General features: G+C 36.1%; 1 protein-coding gene across 1 annotated transcript in view; it reads left to right on the top strand.

Annotated features, from left to right (window-relative positions):
* The window catches only part of CATSPERE (catsper channel auxiliary subunit epsilon), a 145,878-nt gene that overhangs the window by 37,067 nt on the left and 92,188 nt on the right, over positions 1–16,623 (top strand). The window contains exon 6 of the mRNA XM_061161208.1: positions 6,723–6,747. Within this exon, the coding sequence (XP_061017191.1) occupies positions 6,723–6,747 (25 nt within the window). The remainder of the gene's footprint in view (positions 1–6,722; positions 6,748–16,623) is intronic.

Here is a 16,623-nt window from a genome sequence, read left to right as displayed (position 1 = left end):
AGGGGAAGGTTCATAGCAATACAGGCTTACCTCAAGAACCAAGAAAAAAAGTCAAACAAATAACCTAACTCTACACCTAAAGCAACTAGAGGAGGAAGAAATGAAGAACCCCAGGGTTAGTAGAAGGACAGAAATCTTAAAAATTAGGGCAGAAATAAATGCAAAAGAAACAAAAGAGACCATAGCAAAAATCAACAAAGCTAAAAGCTGGTTTTTTGAAAAGGTAAATAAAATTGACAAGCTGTTAGCCAGACTCATAAAGAAACAAAGGGAGAAGAAACAAATCAACAAAATTAGAAATGAAAATGGAGAGATCACAACAGACAACACTGAAATACAAAGGATCATAAGAGACTACTACCAGCAGTTCTATGCCAATAAAATGGACAACTTGGAAGAAATGGACAAATTCTTAGAAAAATATAAGTTTCCAAAACTGAACCAGGAAGAAATAGAAGATCTTAACAGACGCATCACAAGCAAGGAAATCGAAACTGTAATCAAAAATCTTCCAGCAAACAAAAGCCCAGGACCAGATGGCTTCACAGCTGAATTCTCCCAAAAATTTAGAGAAGAGCTGACACCTATCTTACTCAAACTCTTCCAGAAAATTGCAGAAGAAGGCAAACTTCCAAACTCATTCTATGAGGCCACCATCACCCTATTACCAAAACCAGACAAGGATGCCACAAAAAAAGAAAACTACAGGCCAATATCACTGATGAACATAGATGCAAAAATCCTTAACAAAATTCTAGCAAACAGAATCCAACAACATATTAGAAAGATCATACATCATGATCAAGTGGGCTTTATCCCAGGAATGCAAGGATTCTTTAATATCCACAAATCAATCAATGTAATACACCACATTAACAAATTGAAAGATAAAAACCATATGATTATATCAATAGATGCAGAAAAAGCCTTTGACAAAGTTCAACAGCCATTTATGATAAAAACTCTCCAGAAAGCAGGCATAGAAGGAACATACCTCAACATAATAAAAGCTATGTATGACAAACCCACAGCAAACATTATCCTCAATGGTGAAAAATTGAAAGCATTTCCCTTTAAGTCAGGAACAAGACAAGGGTGTCCACTCTCACCACTACTATTCAACATAGTTTTGGAAGTGTTGGCCACAGCAATCAGAGCAGAAAAAGAAATAAAAGGAATCCAGATAGGAAAAGAAGAAGTAAAACTCTCACTGTTTGCAGACTACATGATCCTCTACATAGAAAACCCTAAGGACTCTTCCAGAAAATTACTACAGCTAATCAATGAATACAGTAATTTTGCAGGATACAAAATTAACACACAGAAATCCCTTGCATTCCTATATGCTAACAATGAGAAAACAGAAAAAGAAATTAAGGAAATAATACCATTCACCATTTCAACAAAAAGAATAAATACTTAGGAGTATATCTACCTAAAGAAATGAAAGACCTATATATAGAAAACTATAAAACACTGATGAAAGAAATCAAAGAGGACACAAATAGATGGAGAAATATACCGTGTTCATGGATTGGAAGAATCAATATTGTCAAAATGGCTATACTACCCAAAGCAATCTATAGATTCAATGCAATCCCTATCAAGCTACCAACGGTATTTTTCACAGAACTAGAACAAATAATTTCACAATTTGTATGGAAATACAAAAAAACCTCGAATAGCCAAAGCAATCTTGAGAAAGAAGAATGGAACTGGAGGAATCAACCTGCCTGACTTCAGACTCTACTACAAAGCCACAGTCATCAAGACAGTATGGTACTGGCACAAAGACAGAAATATAGATCAATGGAACAGAATAGAAAGCCCAGAGATAAATCCACGTACCTAGGGACACTTTATCTTCAACAAAGGAGGCAAGGATATACAATGGAAAAAAGACAACCTCTTTAACAAGTTGTGCTGGCGAAACTGGTCAAGCACTTGTAAAAGAATGAAACTAGAACACTTTCTAACACCATACACAAAAATAAACTCAAAATGGATTAAAGATCTAAATGTAAGACCAGAAACTATAAAACTCCTAGAGGAGAACATAGGCAAAACACTCTCCGACATAAATCACAGTAAGATCCTCCATGACCCACCTCCCAGAATATTGGAAATAAAAGCAAAACTAAACAAATGGGACCTAATGAAACTTAAAAGCTTTTGCACTACAAAGGAAACTATAAGCAAGGTGAAAAGACAGCCCTCAGATTGGGAGAAAATAATAGCAAATGAAGCAACAGACAAAGGATTAATCTCAAAAATATACAAGCAGCTCCTGCAGCTCAATTCCAGAAAAATAAATGACCCAATCAAAAAATGGGCCAAAGAACTAAACAGACATTTCTCCAAAGAAGACATACAGATGGCTAACAAACACATGAAAAGATGCTCAACATCACTCATTATCAGAGAAGTGCAAATCAAAACCACAACGAGGTACCATTACATGCCAGTCAGGATGGCTGCTATCCAAAAGTCTGCAAGCAATAAATGCTGGAGAGGGTGTGGAGAAAAGGGAACCCTCTTACACTATTGGTGGGAATGCAAACTAGTACAGCCACTATGGAGAACAGTGTGGAGATTTCTTTAAAAACTGGAAATAGAACTGCCATATGACCCAGCAATCCCACTCCTGGGCATACACACAGAGGAAACCAGATCTGAAAGAGACATGTGCACCCCAATGTTCATCACAACACTGTTTATAATTGCCAGGACATGGAAGCAACCTAGATGCCCATCAATAGACGAATGGATAAGGAAGCTGTGGTACATATACACAATGGAATATTACTCAGCCATTAAAAAGAATTCATTTGAATCAGTTCTAATGAGATGGATGAAACTGGAGCCCATTGTACAGAGTGAAGTAAGCCAGAAAGATAAAGACCATTACAGTATACTAATGCATATATATGGAATTTAAAAAGATGGTAATGATAACCCAATATGCAAAACAGAAAAAGGGACACAGATGTACAGAACAGACTTTGGGACTCTGTGGGAGAAGGCGAGGGTGGGATGTTCTGAGAGAATAGCATTGAAACAAGTATACTATCAAGGGTGAAACAGACCACCAGCTCAGGTTGGATGCATGAGACAAGTGCTCGGGGCTGGTGCACTGGGAAGACCCAGAGGGATGGGATGGGGAGGGAGGCGGGAGGAGGGATCGGGATGGGGAACACATGTAAATCCATGGCTGATTCATGTCAATGTATGGCAAAAACCACTACAATATTGTAAAGTAATTAGCCTCCAACTAATAAAAATAAATGAAAAAAAATGCTCTGCCTAAAAAAATAAATAAATAAAAATGTCTCATAATTGTAATATTTCATTACTGCTCGGAAATAATAGTCTAAGAGCCATTATAATTTGTTTGGCAGATGAGTTGTATAGGAATGTATTTTTAATTTACAGACATGAGTCTTTTAAATTATTATTTTGTTACTGAATTCTAACCTAATTTTATTGTTATCACAGAAATATTAGAATCAAATCTTGGCCTAGCATGTAGTCAGATTTTATAAATGTCTCATGAGTGCCTAAAGAAAATATATTTTCCTATTGTTGGATGGCATATGCTATTTATGCCCAGTAGGTCAGTTGTGTTAAGTGTACTGTCAAATCTTTTGTACTTATTTGACTCATTATTGAGTTGATATTGGCTAAAATTTCCCACTATGGTGATGGACATGACACTTTTGCATGTAGGTGCCTAATTTTTTTGCTTTATACTTTGAGGGTATCTTTTAGGTGCACATAACTCTGAATTATTAAGATTTTTTTGAAGAATTGAAACTTTGTAGTGACCTTGTTTATCACTTGTAATGCTTTTCTCCTTTTGTTTGCTTTTATGTTATATTAATACAAAATCTCTTGTGGTGCCACGTAAGTTCTAGGATTATTTGTTCTAGTTCTGTGAAAAAAAATGTCATGGATATTTTGATAGGGATTGCACTAAATCTGTAGATTGCTTTGGGTAGTATAGCCATTTTAACAATTTAAAAATTAACAATTAACAATTAACTCTTCCCCTCCAAGAAGATGGGATCTTTCCATTCCTTTAAATTATCTTCAATTTACTTTATCAAGGTTTTATAGTTTCCAGTGTATAGATCTTTCACCTCCTTGGTTAAGTTTATTCCTTTTTTTTTTTTTTTGGATGAGATTTTCAACAGGATTTTTTTTTTTAATATTCTCTTTCTGATATTTCATTGTTAATCTAAAAATGCAATGGATTTATGTGTATTAATCTTTTTATTCTGCTAGCTTATTGAATTCCTTTATTAGTTCTAATAGTTTTTGTGTGGAGACTTTAGGGTTCTTTACATAGAGTATCATGTCATCTGCAAATGGTTTTACCCCTTTCCTTCCGATTTGAATAACTTTTGTTTATTTCTCTTGTCTAATTGCTATGAAGCTGTCTTATAATTCTTCACTTCCAAAATCTTCCTTATATTTTCAGTCTCTATTTTGAACTACTCATTTTGTTCTTATACTGTTTTTCTAATTTCATTAAATTGTTTTTTTTTGTTGTTGTTCTCTCATAGCTCTCTGAGCATCTTTAGAACCATATTTTGAATTCTTTGTCAGGCTATTCATGTAATCCATTTCCTTAGGATTCATTGCTTGAGTTTACTGTGTTCCCTAAGTGGTGTCATGTTTCCCTGATTCTTCACTGTCCTTGTAGCCTGTGTAGGTGTCTGCACATTTGAAGAAGCAGTCACCACTTCCAGACATCATAGACTGACCTCACTAAGAAAAGACCTCCACCTGTGGTTGTGCATGCTGGAGCATGCTGTGACCACCTGTCTAGTGATATGGGGTGTCATGTGCAGGGGCATGTGCTGGCTCTGGATCTGGTGGGGTACAATGTCTCATCAGCTCAGCCCACTAAGGTCCAGAACATTGACAGTTGCATGGTGTTTACCAAATGCTGCAGGGTGTCCACAGTGACTGCAAGGGCTATCATAGTCCTCAGCAGTGCCTCCAGGTACAGTAGGTAGGGACCAGAGCAGGCAGTAGTGGTGGCCCAAGCCAGGACTCTGTGCATCCTCAGCTTCAGGGGTTAGTTTTAGGTGCCTGTGTGCTGACGGGATGTTTTTTTTACAAACTTCATACTTTTTGAACTTTGGACATATCTGCCTATCAAGATTTTTAGTACTTAGTTTGAGTAGCTTTCTCCTATATCAGATTGAACATATGAAATATTATTTTCATCATATGGTTTTAGGAACTTACTGCATGTACATTTACTGATTCCCAAGACATCTTCATTTTATTTTGTACTTAATAATGTACTAAGCACTATGCACAAAGGAAACACAATCCTGAGTCATTGATTTTTAGAGATTATGTGAGTTTAAAAATAACAGCTATCTTTAAAGTGAAAAATTACTTTCTAAAAAACATATAAATAAACATACAAGTAAATTTGCTTCTTTCAGAAAATTTACACTGAAAGGCCATAGATGAAACATTTGGAATGCTAACTGATAAATTTTGTCTTAACATAAATTAAAACATGTAAACTCTATAGACTTTTTTTTTTTTTTTTTTTTTTGGCCATGCCATGTGGTATGCAGGATCTTAGTTCCTGGAGCATGGATTGAACCTGTTCCCCCTGTAGTGGAAACAAGGAGTCTTAAACCACTGGGCCATCAGGGAAGTCCCTAAACTACGGACTTTTTAATGTGCATTGATCATGTCAAATTAGCTTACAGTATTATTCAGGAAGAAGTAGATAGATTCATGCCCCTCAAAGAAAATTATATTTAATTATGGACATGAGCTTTTTTTAAAAAAACATTTAGCATTTAATCACTTATGTGTCCATAATGGAATATAAGGGCTTCCCAGGTGGCTTAGTGAGTAAAGAACCCACCTGCCATTGCAGGAGATGTAAGAGACACAGGTTAGATCCCTGGGTTGGGAAGAGCCCCTGGAGGAGGGCATGGCAACCCACTCCAGTATTCTTGCCTGGAGAATCCCCATGGAGAGAGGAGCCTGACAGTCTTCAGTCCACAAGGTCACAAAGAGTTGGACACGACTGAAGTGACTTAAACACAGTGGAATATAAACAGAATATTCTTACTCTTTGGGAGAAAAGTTATGACCAACCTAGACAGCATATTAAAAAGTAGAGATGTTACTTTGCCAACAAAGGTCTGTCTAGTCAAGGCAATGGTTTTTCCAGTAGTCATGTTTGGATGTGAGAGTTGGACTACAAAGAAAGCTGAGCACCGAAGAATTGGTGCTTTTGAACTGTGGTGTTGGAGAAGACTCTAGAGAGTCCCTTGGACTGCATGGGGATCCAACCAGTCCATCCTAAAGCAGATCAGTCCTGGGTGTTCACTGGAAGGACTGATGTTGAAGCTGAAACTCCAATACTTTGGCCACCTGATGCGAAGAGTTGACTCATTTGAAAAGATCCTGATGCTGGGAAAGATTGAAGGAGGGAGGAGAAGGGGACGACAGAGGATGAGATGGTTGGGTGGTATCGCTGACTCAATGGACATGAGTTTGAGTAAACTCGGGGAGTTGGTGATGGACAGGGAGGCCTGGTATGCCACACTCCATGGGGTTGCAAAGAGTCAGACACGACTAAGGAACTGAACTGAACTGATGTTGAAAGTAGATTATTTAACTGAATATTTAGGATGCTGTTTACTGAAATATGATTTCTCTTTTTCTCTTTTTCCCAACAGAAATTTCGTTCACAATTTAACCCAGGTAAAACTTTTTTAAGTTTTTGTGTACTTCTTCACATATTACCACTATATTATTTCTCTCTTCCATATTTACCAGAAAAGGAATTTTCAAAACTAATTCTCAACAAAATTTACTTAGAGCAGAGGTTACTCAAGGTATGGCCTAAGATCCCCTAGGTCTTCACAGGCCTTTTGAGGAGGTCCACGAAGTCTACATTTTTCCAACTATATATCTGAATAGACCCCCCCATATACTTCCACCAGAATACCACATACCAACAGCTTGAATGTAGAAGCACTGATGATAATCCAGCTGTCTCTTATTAAGCCAAATATTGAAGAGATTTTACAATGTAAAACAACCATTCTTCTTACTATTCTTTATCTTGGAAAATAATTATTTTTTTCATAAACATGTTGCCATTTCCTACTCCAGGGGATCTTCCTGACTCAGGGATCAAACCCATATCTCCTGTGTCTCCTGCACTGGCAGGTGGGTTCTTTACCACTAAGCCACAGAGGAAGTCCCCATAAACATGTTAGTTAATATTAATATATAATGGGTTTATTGTAGATGTTAAAATAAATTAATAAATAGCCTTAAATAGTCTCAACTTTAATTTGTTATATGGTAATAAATATTGATAGGGCTAACTGACATAAAACAAAAACTCTGTGAGATTCTCAATAATTTTCAAGCCTATGAAGGAATCTTTGAGATCTAAAAATTTTGACATGTGGGTTAGAGGCTGATTTTAAGTATGACAGAGAGATGTATTCCAAAATTTGAAAACTGAAATAAGGTGGTAATATTTGGGTATTAAAGCTCCATAAATATTTTCATTTTTTCAAAGCAGTGATATAATGGAAACAAGAATAATAATAATAATAAATAAAACTTGCTGTATTTGATCAAGATAGTTGAATGAGCTCATGTGTCCGTATGTATCCCTACCCCAATCCCAACTGATATTATAGGATTATTTACTAAAGCTATAACAATGCAAAAAGAAGAAAGTATTATCAGTAGATAAGGAATTTTAAGATAGAAAATAGAAACCTCTAAAAGTAAAATTTTTATTATAGACCCGAATAATGCAGAATAGCCTCCATCTTACTCAAAACATATAGAAACGCCTTTACAAAATATGTGTGAGCATAACATCAGTGCAGATTTTTACATTAATATTGGTATATGTGCGTGTATAGAATGTAAAAGCAATTAAAGGAATTTCCTAGTTGTCACAAGTCACTAAAGAACTAAAATCCAGAGTTAGATAAGGTTGAATTCTGAAGTAAGGTTATTATACAAAATATAAGCCCTGGTAGACAAAGGGTGATGTTTTAACATGTGTATGAGACTAGAAAATGAAGTTTCCAACATATGGGAGAATGAGATGCTGAAATTAACCTCCTTACATGAAGCTAGGATTTATTAAATATCTGTAAAATGAAAACTAGTAAAGCTCCACTCTCTGGCTAATTGCAAATAGATGATGATACACCTTTTTGGGGACTGTAAACAGACAAGGAGTTACCTTCACAGAGTTTCAGGTGGATGTCCAAGTTAAACTGCCCTCAAGAGGTTGGAGTACCTAGAGCCAAGTAGTAAACTCAAAAATGCAAGTAGTGAAACACATAGGGCCTAGGCAGAAGTGATTATAAAATTCATTTCATAACCAAGAGTGTCTAAGACTCTCTTAGAAAACAAACCCTCTGAAAATAATCTCAAAATAAAAGGTATAAACCACAGGAAGAGACATATTGCCTGGAATATATACATATAAACTGCAGAAAGTTTATACTTTTCAAAACTCAAGATGAGGACCATTTGAAAGATTATTAAATCCATACTTTGTTTGCTCAAAAGATAAAAGAAGGGAAAGAAACAAGAACAAGGGTTATTCATAATTATACAACATTGAAGAACATCCTATATAAATGTCTTATAATGAAGAAATAGGCATCTAAAAATAAAAATTCAGGTTAAACAGAAGACTAGATACAGTTGAGAAAACTGCAGAATTAGTTTGCAGAATGGAAATCATGCAGAATGAAGAACATAAAAATTAAAAGATGAAAAAGAGTTAATAGACACAGAGGATAGACCAAGACAGTTTGTCATAAATATGATGAGAGTTCCAAAAGGGAAGAAAAAGAATTGGAGAATTCTTTTTCTCCAATAATTATGGAGAATTCCCCAGGGCTTCCCTGATAGCTCAGTTGGTAAAGAATCCATCTGCAATTCAGGGGACCCCAGTTTGATTCCTGGGTCAGGAAGATCCACTGGAGAAGAGATAGGCTACCCACTCCAGTATTCTTGGGCTTCCCTTGTGGCTCAGCTGGTAAAGAATCTGCCTGCAATGTGGGAGACTTAGGTTTGATCCCTGGGTTGGGAAGATCCCCTGGAGAAGGGAAAGGCTACCCACTCCAGTATTCTGGCATGGAGGATTCCATGGACTGTATAGTCCATGGGTCGCAAAGAGTGGGACATGACTGAGTGACTTTCATTTTCACTTACAGAGTTTTCTCCACAGTTGAAGGCATGAGTTCTCAGACTGAAAAACTGAAGTACCAGATGCAGTAAATAATGAGCAAATCAACTATTTAATATGCTAATACATCTAAATAAGCATCGACAGTCAAATATTTAAATAATGACTAATTTTTTAACAAAATGAAGTTAGAATAGTAGCTAACAAAAATAGAAAATGAAGGAGAATTTGGGTTTGCAACGTCATATCCTTATACATATTCAAGATGAGGATACTGATTAGCTTATATTAAATATGCCAGGAAAAAAATTTAGGAACATCTATTGAAGTAATAGAAACAAGTCCATAATTTTTAAAAAGTAGAGTTCTGGAAGAATTTTTTAAATGCTAACAATTAGATTGGAGATAATAAAAAAGAAAAAGAAATTAAAACAGAATATAGGGACACAAAAATAAGATTTAAGAATTAATTTAAATGAATTCAGTAATCAAATGTGACTGGATTAAAATCATCTACTAAATGACAGAAATCCCATAAATCTGATGTGTATAAAGTTATATAGTTAAAGATTAACACAACTAGGGTGCCCATTCTTGCCACTGTTATTCAACATAATTTTGGAAGTCCTAGCCACAGCAATCAGAGAAGAAAAGAAATAAAAGAAATCCAGATAGGAAAAGAAGAAGTAAAATTCTCACTGCTTGCAGATGACATGATTCTCTACATAGAAAACCTTAAAGATGCCACCAGAAAATTACTAGAGCTAATCAATGAATATAGTAAAGTCACAGGACATAAAATTAATACACAGAAATCCCTTGCATTCCTATACACTAATGATGAAATATCAGAAAGAGAAATGAAGGAAACAATTCCATTCACCATTACAACAGAGGGATGGGATGGGGAGGGAGGCTGGAGGGGGGTTCAGGATGGGGAACACATGTAAATCCATGGCTGATTCATATCAATGTATGGCAAAAACCACTACAATATTGTAAAGTAATTAGCCTCCAACTAATATAAATAAATGAAAAAAAAAAAAAAAGAATAAAATACTTAGGAATAAATTTACCTAAAGAAACAAAAGACCTGTATACAAAAAACTATAAGACCCTATTGAATGATATCATCGTTTTAAGATGTCTGTTAAAGATAACACAAACAGATAAAGATATATACCATGTTATTGGATTGGAAGAATCAATACAGTGAAAATGAGTATACTACCCAAAGCAATCTGTAGATTCAATGCAATCCTTATCAAGCCACCAGTGGTATTTTTCACAGAACTAGAAAGAATAATTTCACAATTTGTATGGAAACACAAAAGACCTGAATAACCAAAGCAATCTTGAGAAAGAAGAATGGAACTGGAGAAATCAACCTTCCTGATTTCAGACTATACTGCAAAGCTACAGTCATCAAGATAGCATGGTACTGTTACAAAAACAGAATTATAGACAAATGAAACAAGATAGACAGCCCAGAGATAAATCCATACACCTATGGGCACCTTATCTTTGACAGAGGAGGCAAAAATATACGATGGAGAAAAGACAGTTTCTTTGATAAGTAGTGCTGGGAAAACTGATCAGCTGTGTGTAAAAGAATGGAATTAGAACAATTCCTAACACCATACATATAAATAAAATGGATTAAAGACATAAATGTAAGACCAGAAACTGTGAAACTCTTACAGGAAAACATAGGAAGAACACTCTTTGACATAAATCACAGCAAGATCCTCTATGACACATCTCCTAGAGTAATGGGAATAAAAACAAAAATAAACAAATGGGACCTAATTAAACTTAAAAGCTTCTGCACAGTGAAGGAAACTATAAGCAAAGTGAAAAGACAATCCTCAGAATGGGAGAAAATAAAGCAAATAAAACAACTGACAAAGAATTAATCTCTAAAATATACAAGCAGCTCAGGCAGCTCAATACCAGAAAAACAAACAACCCAATCAAAAAGTGGGCAGAAGACCTAAGCAGACATTTCTCCAAAGAAGACATACAGATGGCTAATAGATGAAAAGATGTTCAATATCACTCATTATTAGAGAAATGCAAAACAAAACTACAATGAGCTATCATCTCACACTGGTCAGAATGGCCATCACCAAAAAGTCTACAAACAATAAATACTGCAGAGAGTGTGGAGAAAAAGGAACCCTCTTGCACTGTTAGTGGGAATGCAAATTGATATAGCCAGTATGGAGAATCCTTAAAAAACAAGGAAGAAAACTACCATATGACCCAGCAATCCCATTACTGGGCATATACCCTGAGGAAACCATAATTGAAAAAGACCCATGTATCCCAACGTCCACTGGAGCATTATTTACAACAGCTAGAACATAGAAGCAACCCAGATGTTATCTACAGATGAATGGATAAAGAAGTTTTGGTACATATACACAATGGAATATTACTCAGCTATAAAAAGGAATGCACTTGAGTCAATTCTAATGAGGTTAATGAACCTAAAGCCTGTTATACAGAGTGAAGTAAGTCAGAAAGATAAAGACAAATATCATATATATTTGTGTATATAATATATATATACACATATATATATGTATATGTGGAATCTAGAAAGAAGATGGTACTGATGATTCTACTTGCAGGACAGCAAAGGAGATGCAGATATAAAGAATGGACTTTTGGACACAGTGGGGAAGGAGAGGGTGGGATGATTTAAGAGAACAGCATTGAAACATATGCATTGCCTTATGTAAAATAGATTCCCAGTGGGAATTTGCTGTATGACACAGGGAACCCAAAGCTGGTGCTTTGTAACAACTTAGAAGGGTTGGGATGGAGAGGAGGTGGGAGGGAGGTTCAAGAGGGAGGGGACCTATGTATACCTGATTCATGTTAATGCATGGCAGAAACCATCACAAAACTATAAAGAAATTATCCTCTAATAAAAATATTTATTTCCCAAATAACTAATAATAAGTATTATAAATTATGAAATGTTTATAATTCAATTAAAATCAGGAATTGGACAGATATGCTGATAATCAGCACTATTGTTTAATACTGTCTTGAACATAATAATGTAATAAGACAAGAAAAAGAAATTATATTATAAATTTTCAATAGCAATACAGGCTATAAAATACTTAATAAAGGTAACAAGACACAGAATCTGTATCAAGAACCACTCTCAAGTTTGGTTGAATGGATTTTAAAAAGATCATATTTTTAAGTTTCTAACTAGACTTCAGAGTCCAATTTTTCATTGAAAAAATATCTTAAAATTAATATAGAAGAATATAGTATAATCTATGTTCCTGGAAGAAAATGAAAATGGAATTCTTTCTTATACCACATACAAAAGAAAAAAATTCCAATTGGCATATGAGACTAATGGAAAGCAAAAAAATATTTGGAGAGCTGGCAAAATCTTTACTATATGGAAATGAAGGAAATCTTATTCAAGTCTGGAAACCAGAGTCTATGAATAAAAGTCATAATTGAAAATGTGAAAATAAAAAACTTCCTTACAAAAGTACCATAAACAAAGTTAGTTTAAACAATGAATAATTATGAAAAATTATACAGCATAGATCATACTACACAGCTAACATCCTTAGTGTTCAAAAGAAACAGTGGGGCATAAATTTTGAGAAATGATCCTGCATTATCTCATACACACTCTATAATCTAGCAATTCTACTCCTAAGTATATACTCAAGAGAAACTCTTGCACTCACCCATCAAGAGACATTTTCAAAAAAAACGTCATAGTAAAAAAAAAAAAAAAAGTCATAGTAGAACTTCTCATAAAATTCATCCATCCCAAACAGAAAGAAACCAAATGCCCATTAACAGGAGAATGGAAAAATTGTGGTATTTTCCCATGATGGAATATTAACAGTAATGAAAATGAATGAGCTCAGTTATGAGCAATAACATGAATAAATTCTAGTTACATAATATTGAAGAAAAAAACAGCAGGTCCAGAGAGTTATCTGATCAAGTTTCAAAAACTATCATATTAATGAAAAATAAACACAGAACTCAGAAAAGTGAGTACCTCTCTGGGCAGAAATAGGGAACCAGAAAAGAAAGAAATGTATAGGTAAATGAAAGATATTTGTAAGCTAGGTCTTGCGTTGAATGCTGGATTCCTGGTTTGGATTTTACTGATATAAAATTTAAGTGCATAAAAGAGGGTCATACCAATAATGATAGTAACTCATGGACTGAGGATTGTGATTATTCTGTGTCTGTGTTGTTCAATCACTAAGTCATTTCAGACTCTTTGCAACCCCATGGACTGCAGCATGTCAGGCTTTCCTGTCCTTCACTATCCCCCAGAGTTTGCTCAAAGTCGCATCCATTGAGTCAGTGATGCCATCCAACCACCTCATCTTCTGTCGCCCTCTTCTGCCCTCACTCTTTCCCAGCACCAGGGTCTTTTCCAATGAGTCGAGTCTTCGTGTCAGGTGGCTAGAGTACTGGAGTTTCAGCTTCAGCATTAATCCTTCCAATGAATATTCAGGGTTGTTTTCCTTTAGGATTGAGTGGTTTGATCTCCTGGCAGCCCAAGGAACTCTCAAGAGAGAATAGCATTGAAACAAGTATACTATCAAGGGTGAAACAGATCACCAGCCCAGGTTGGATGCATGAGACAAGTGCTCAGGGCTGGTGCACTGGGAAGACCAAGAGGGATGGGATGGGGAGGGAGGTGGGAGGAGGGATCGGGATGGGGAACACATGTAAATCCATGGCTGATTCATGTCAATGTATGGCAAAAGCCACTACAATATTGTAAAGTAATTAGCCTCCAACTAATAAAAATAAATGAAAAAAAAAAAAAAAGAGTCTTCTCCAACACCACAGTTTGAAAGCATCAATTCTTTCATGCGCAACCTTCTTCATGGTCTAACTCTCACATCCATATATGACTACTGGAAAAACCATAGCTTGGACCATATGGACCTTTGTTGGCAAAGTGATGTTTCCACTTTTCAATACACTGTCTAGGTTTGTCACAGTTTTTCTTCCAAGGAGTGTCTTTTAATTTCATGGCTGCAGTCTCCATCTGCAATGATTTGGGAAAACAAGAAAATGAAATCTGCCACTGTTTCTATTTTCTCCCCTTCTATTATAAGTGGTGGGACCAGATGCTATGATCTTACTTTTTGAAATGTTGAGTTTTAAGCCAGCTTTTTCACTCTCTTCTTTCACCTTCATTTAAGCTGTTTGGTTCCTCTTCACTTTCCACCCTTAAGGTAGTATCATCTGCATATCTGAGCTTATTGATACTTCTCCCTGCAATCTTGATTCCAGCTTGTGCTTCATCCAGCCCAGCATTTCCCCTGATGTACTCTGCATATAAGTTAAATAAGCAGGGTGACACAGCCTTGAAATACTCCTTTCCCAATTTTGAACCAGTCTGTTTTTCCATGTCTGGCTCTAACTATTGCTTCTTGACCCACATACAGGTTTTGCAGAAGGCGGGTAAAGTGATCTGGTATTCCCATCTCTTTCAGAATTTTCCACAGTTTATTGTGATCCACACAGTCAAAGGCTTTAGCATAGTCAATGATGCAGAAGTAGATATTTTTCTGGAATTATCTTGTTTTTCCTATGATACAACATTGTTGGCAGTTTGATCTCTGGTTCCTCTGCCTTTTTAAATCCAGCTTATGCATCTGGAAGTTCTCAGTTCGAATACTGTTTTAGCCTAGCATGAAGGATTTTGAGCATTGCCTTTCTGGCATGTGAAATGAGTGCAATTGTGGGGTAGTTTGAACATTCTTTGGCATTGACTTTCTTTGGGATTGGAATTTTCAACTACAAATTGGCACTCACCAAGGGCATTGCCAATGATTGAAAAACAAAGGCATTTTCCATTTGCCTCTACGGAGATTGAACCCCATGATGCTGCAGCTTTTGACTTTCCACAACCCCTGAGGGAGTTCAGGGTGGAGTGAGGCACTCTGTGCTCCAGGGAATCTGGTGGGACAGGTCTTTAGACAGTTGGATATTTATAGGGACAGATTTTATGATCTCCATCCTTGAATCTCCTCATATCTAGAGAAGCACTAAATCCCTTCATGGTGAAATCAGACCCTTATGACTAACAAAAAACCTTTTGTAAAATGAGTGCTTCATGATATTGAACTCCCCCTTCACTAAAACCTTATATATTGGCCTTTCCCCACTGCCACTTTGGAGCAGTCTCTCAGAACTGCCTGAGATGCTGTCTTCTGGGCTGCAGTCTTCATTTTGCCCCAAATAAAACTTAACTCACAACTCTAAAGTTGTACATCTCTTTTAGTCAACAGAATGAAAACTGACCTTTTCCAGTCCTGTGGCCACTGCTGAATTTTCCAAATTTACTGACATATTGAGTGCAGCACCAAAAGCATCATGTTTTAGGATTTGAAATAGCTCAGCTAGAATTCCATCACTTCCACATTACTAGCTTTGTTCGTAGTAATGTTTCCTAAGGCCCACTTGACTTCAATTCCAGGATGTCCAGCTCTAGGTGAGTGACTAACGTGGTTACCTGGGTTCATCTGGGTCTATCATGGTTATCTGGGTCATTAAGACTTTTGTACAGTTCTTCTGTGTATTCTTGACATCTCTTCTTAATCTCATCAGCTTCTATTAGGTCCATACCATTTCTGTCCTTTATTGTGCCCATCTTTGCATGAAATGTTCCCTTGGTATCTCTAATTTTCTTGAAAAGATCTCTAGTCTTTCCTGTTCTGTTGTCTTCCTCTATTTCTTTGCATTGTTCACTTAAGGCTTCCTTATATTTCCTTGCTATTCTGTGGAACTCTGCATTCAGTTGGGTATATCTTCCTCTTTCTCCTCTCCTTTGCCTTTCACTTATCTTCTTTCCTCAGCTATTTGTAAGGCCTCCTCATACAACTATTTTGTCTTCTTGCATTTCTTTTTCTTTGGGATGGTTACAGTCACTGCCTCTTATACAGTGTGACAAACCTCCATCTGTAGTTCTTCAGGCACTCTGTTTATCAGGTCTAATCCCTTGAATCTATTTATCACCTGTACTGTATAATCATTAGAGATTTGATTTAGGTCATACCTGAATGGCCTAATGGCTTTCCCTTCTTTCTCCAATTTAAGTCTGAATTTGGCCAATAAAAAGCTCATAATCTGAGCCACAGTCAGCGCCAGGTCTTGTTTTTGCTGACTGTATAGAACTTTTCCATCTTCAGCTGCAAAGAATATAATCAATACGATTTTGGTGTTGACCATCTGGTGATGTCCATGTGTAGAGTTGTCTCTTGTGTTGTTGGAAGATGGTGTTTGCTATGATCAGTGTGTTCTTTTGGCAAAAGTCTGTTAGCCTTTTTCCTGCTTCATTTTGTACTCCAAGGTCAAACTGTGTGTTACTTCAGGTACCT

This window comes from Dama dama, chromosome 14 (genome assembly GCF_033118175.1).
Source record: "Dama dama isolate Ldn47 chromosome 14, ASM3311817v1, whole genome shotgun sequence".
NCBI lineage: Eukaryota > Metazoa > Chordata > Mammalia > Artiodactyla > Cervidae > Dama > Dama dama.
The sequence above is the reverse complement of the archived record's forward strand: the minus strand, read 5'-3'. Positions and strand labels throughout refer to the sequence as shown.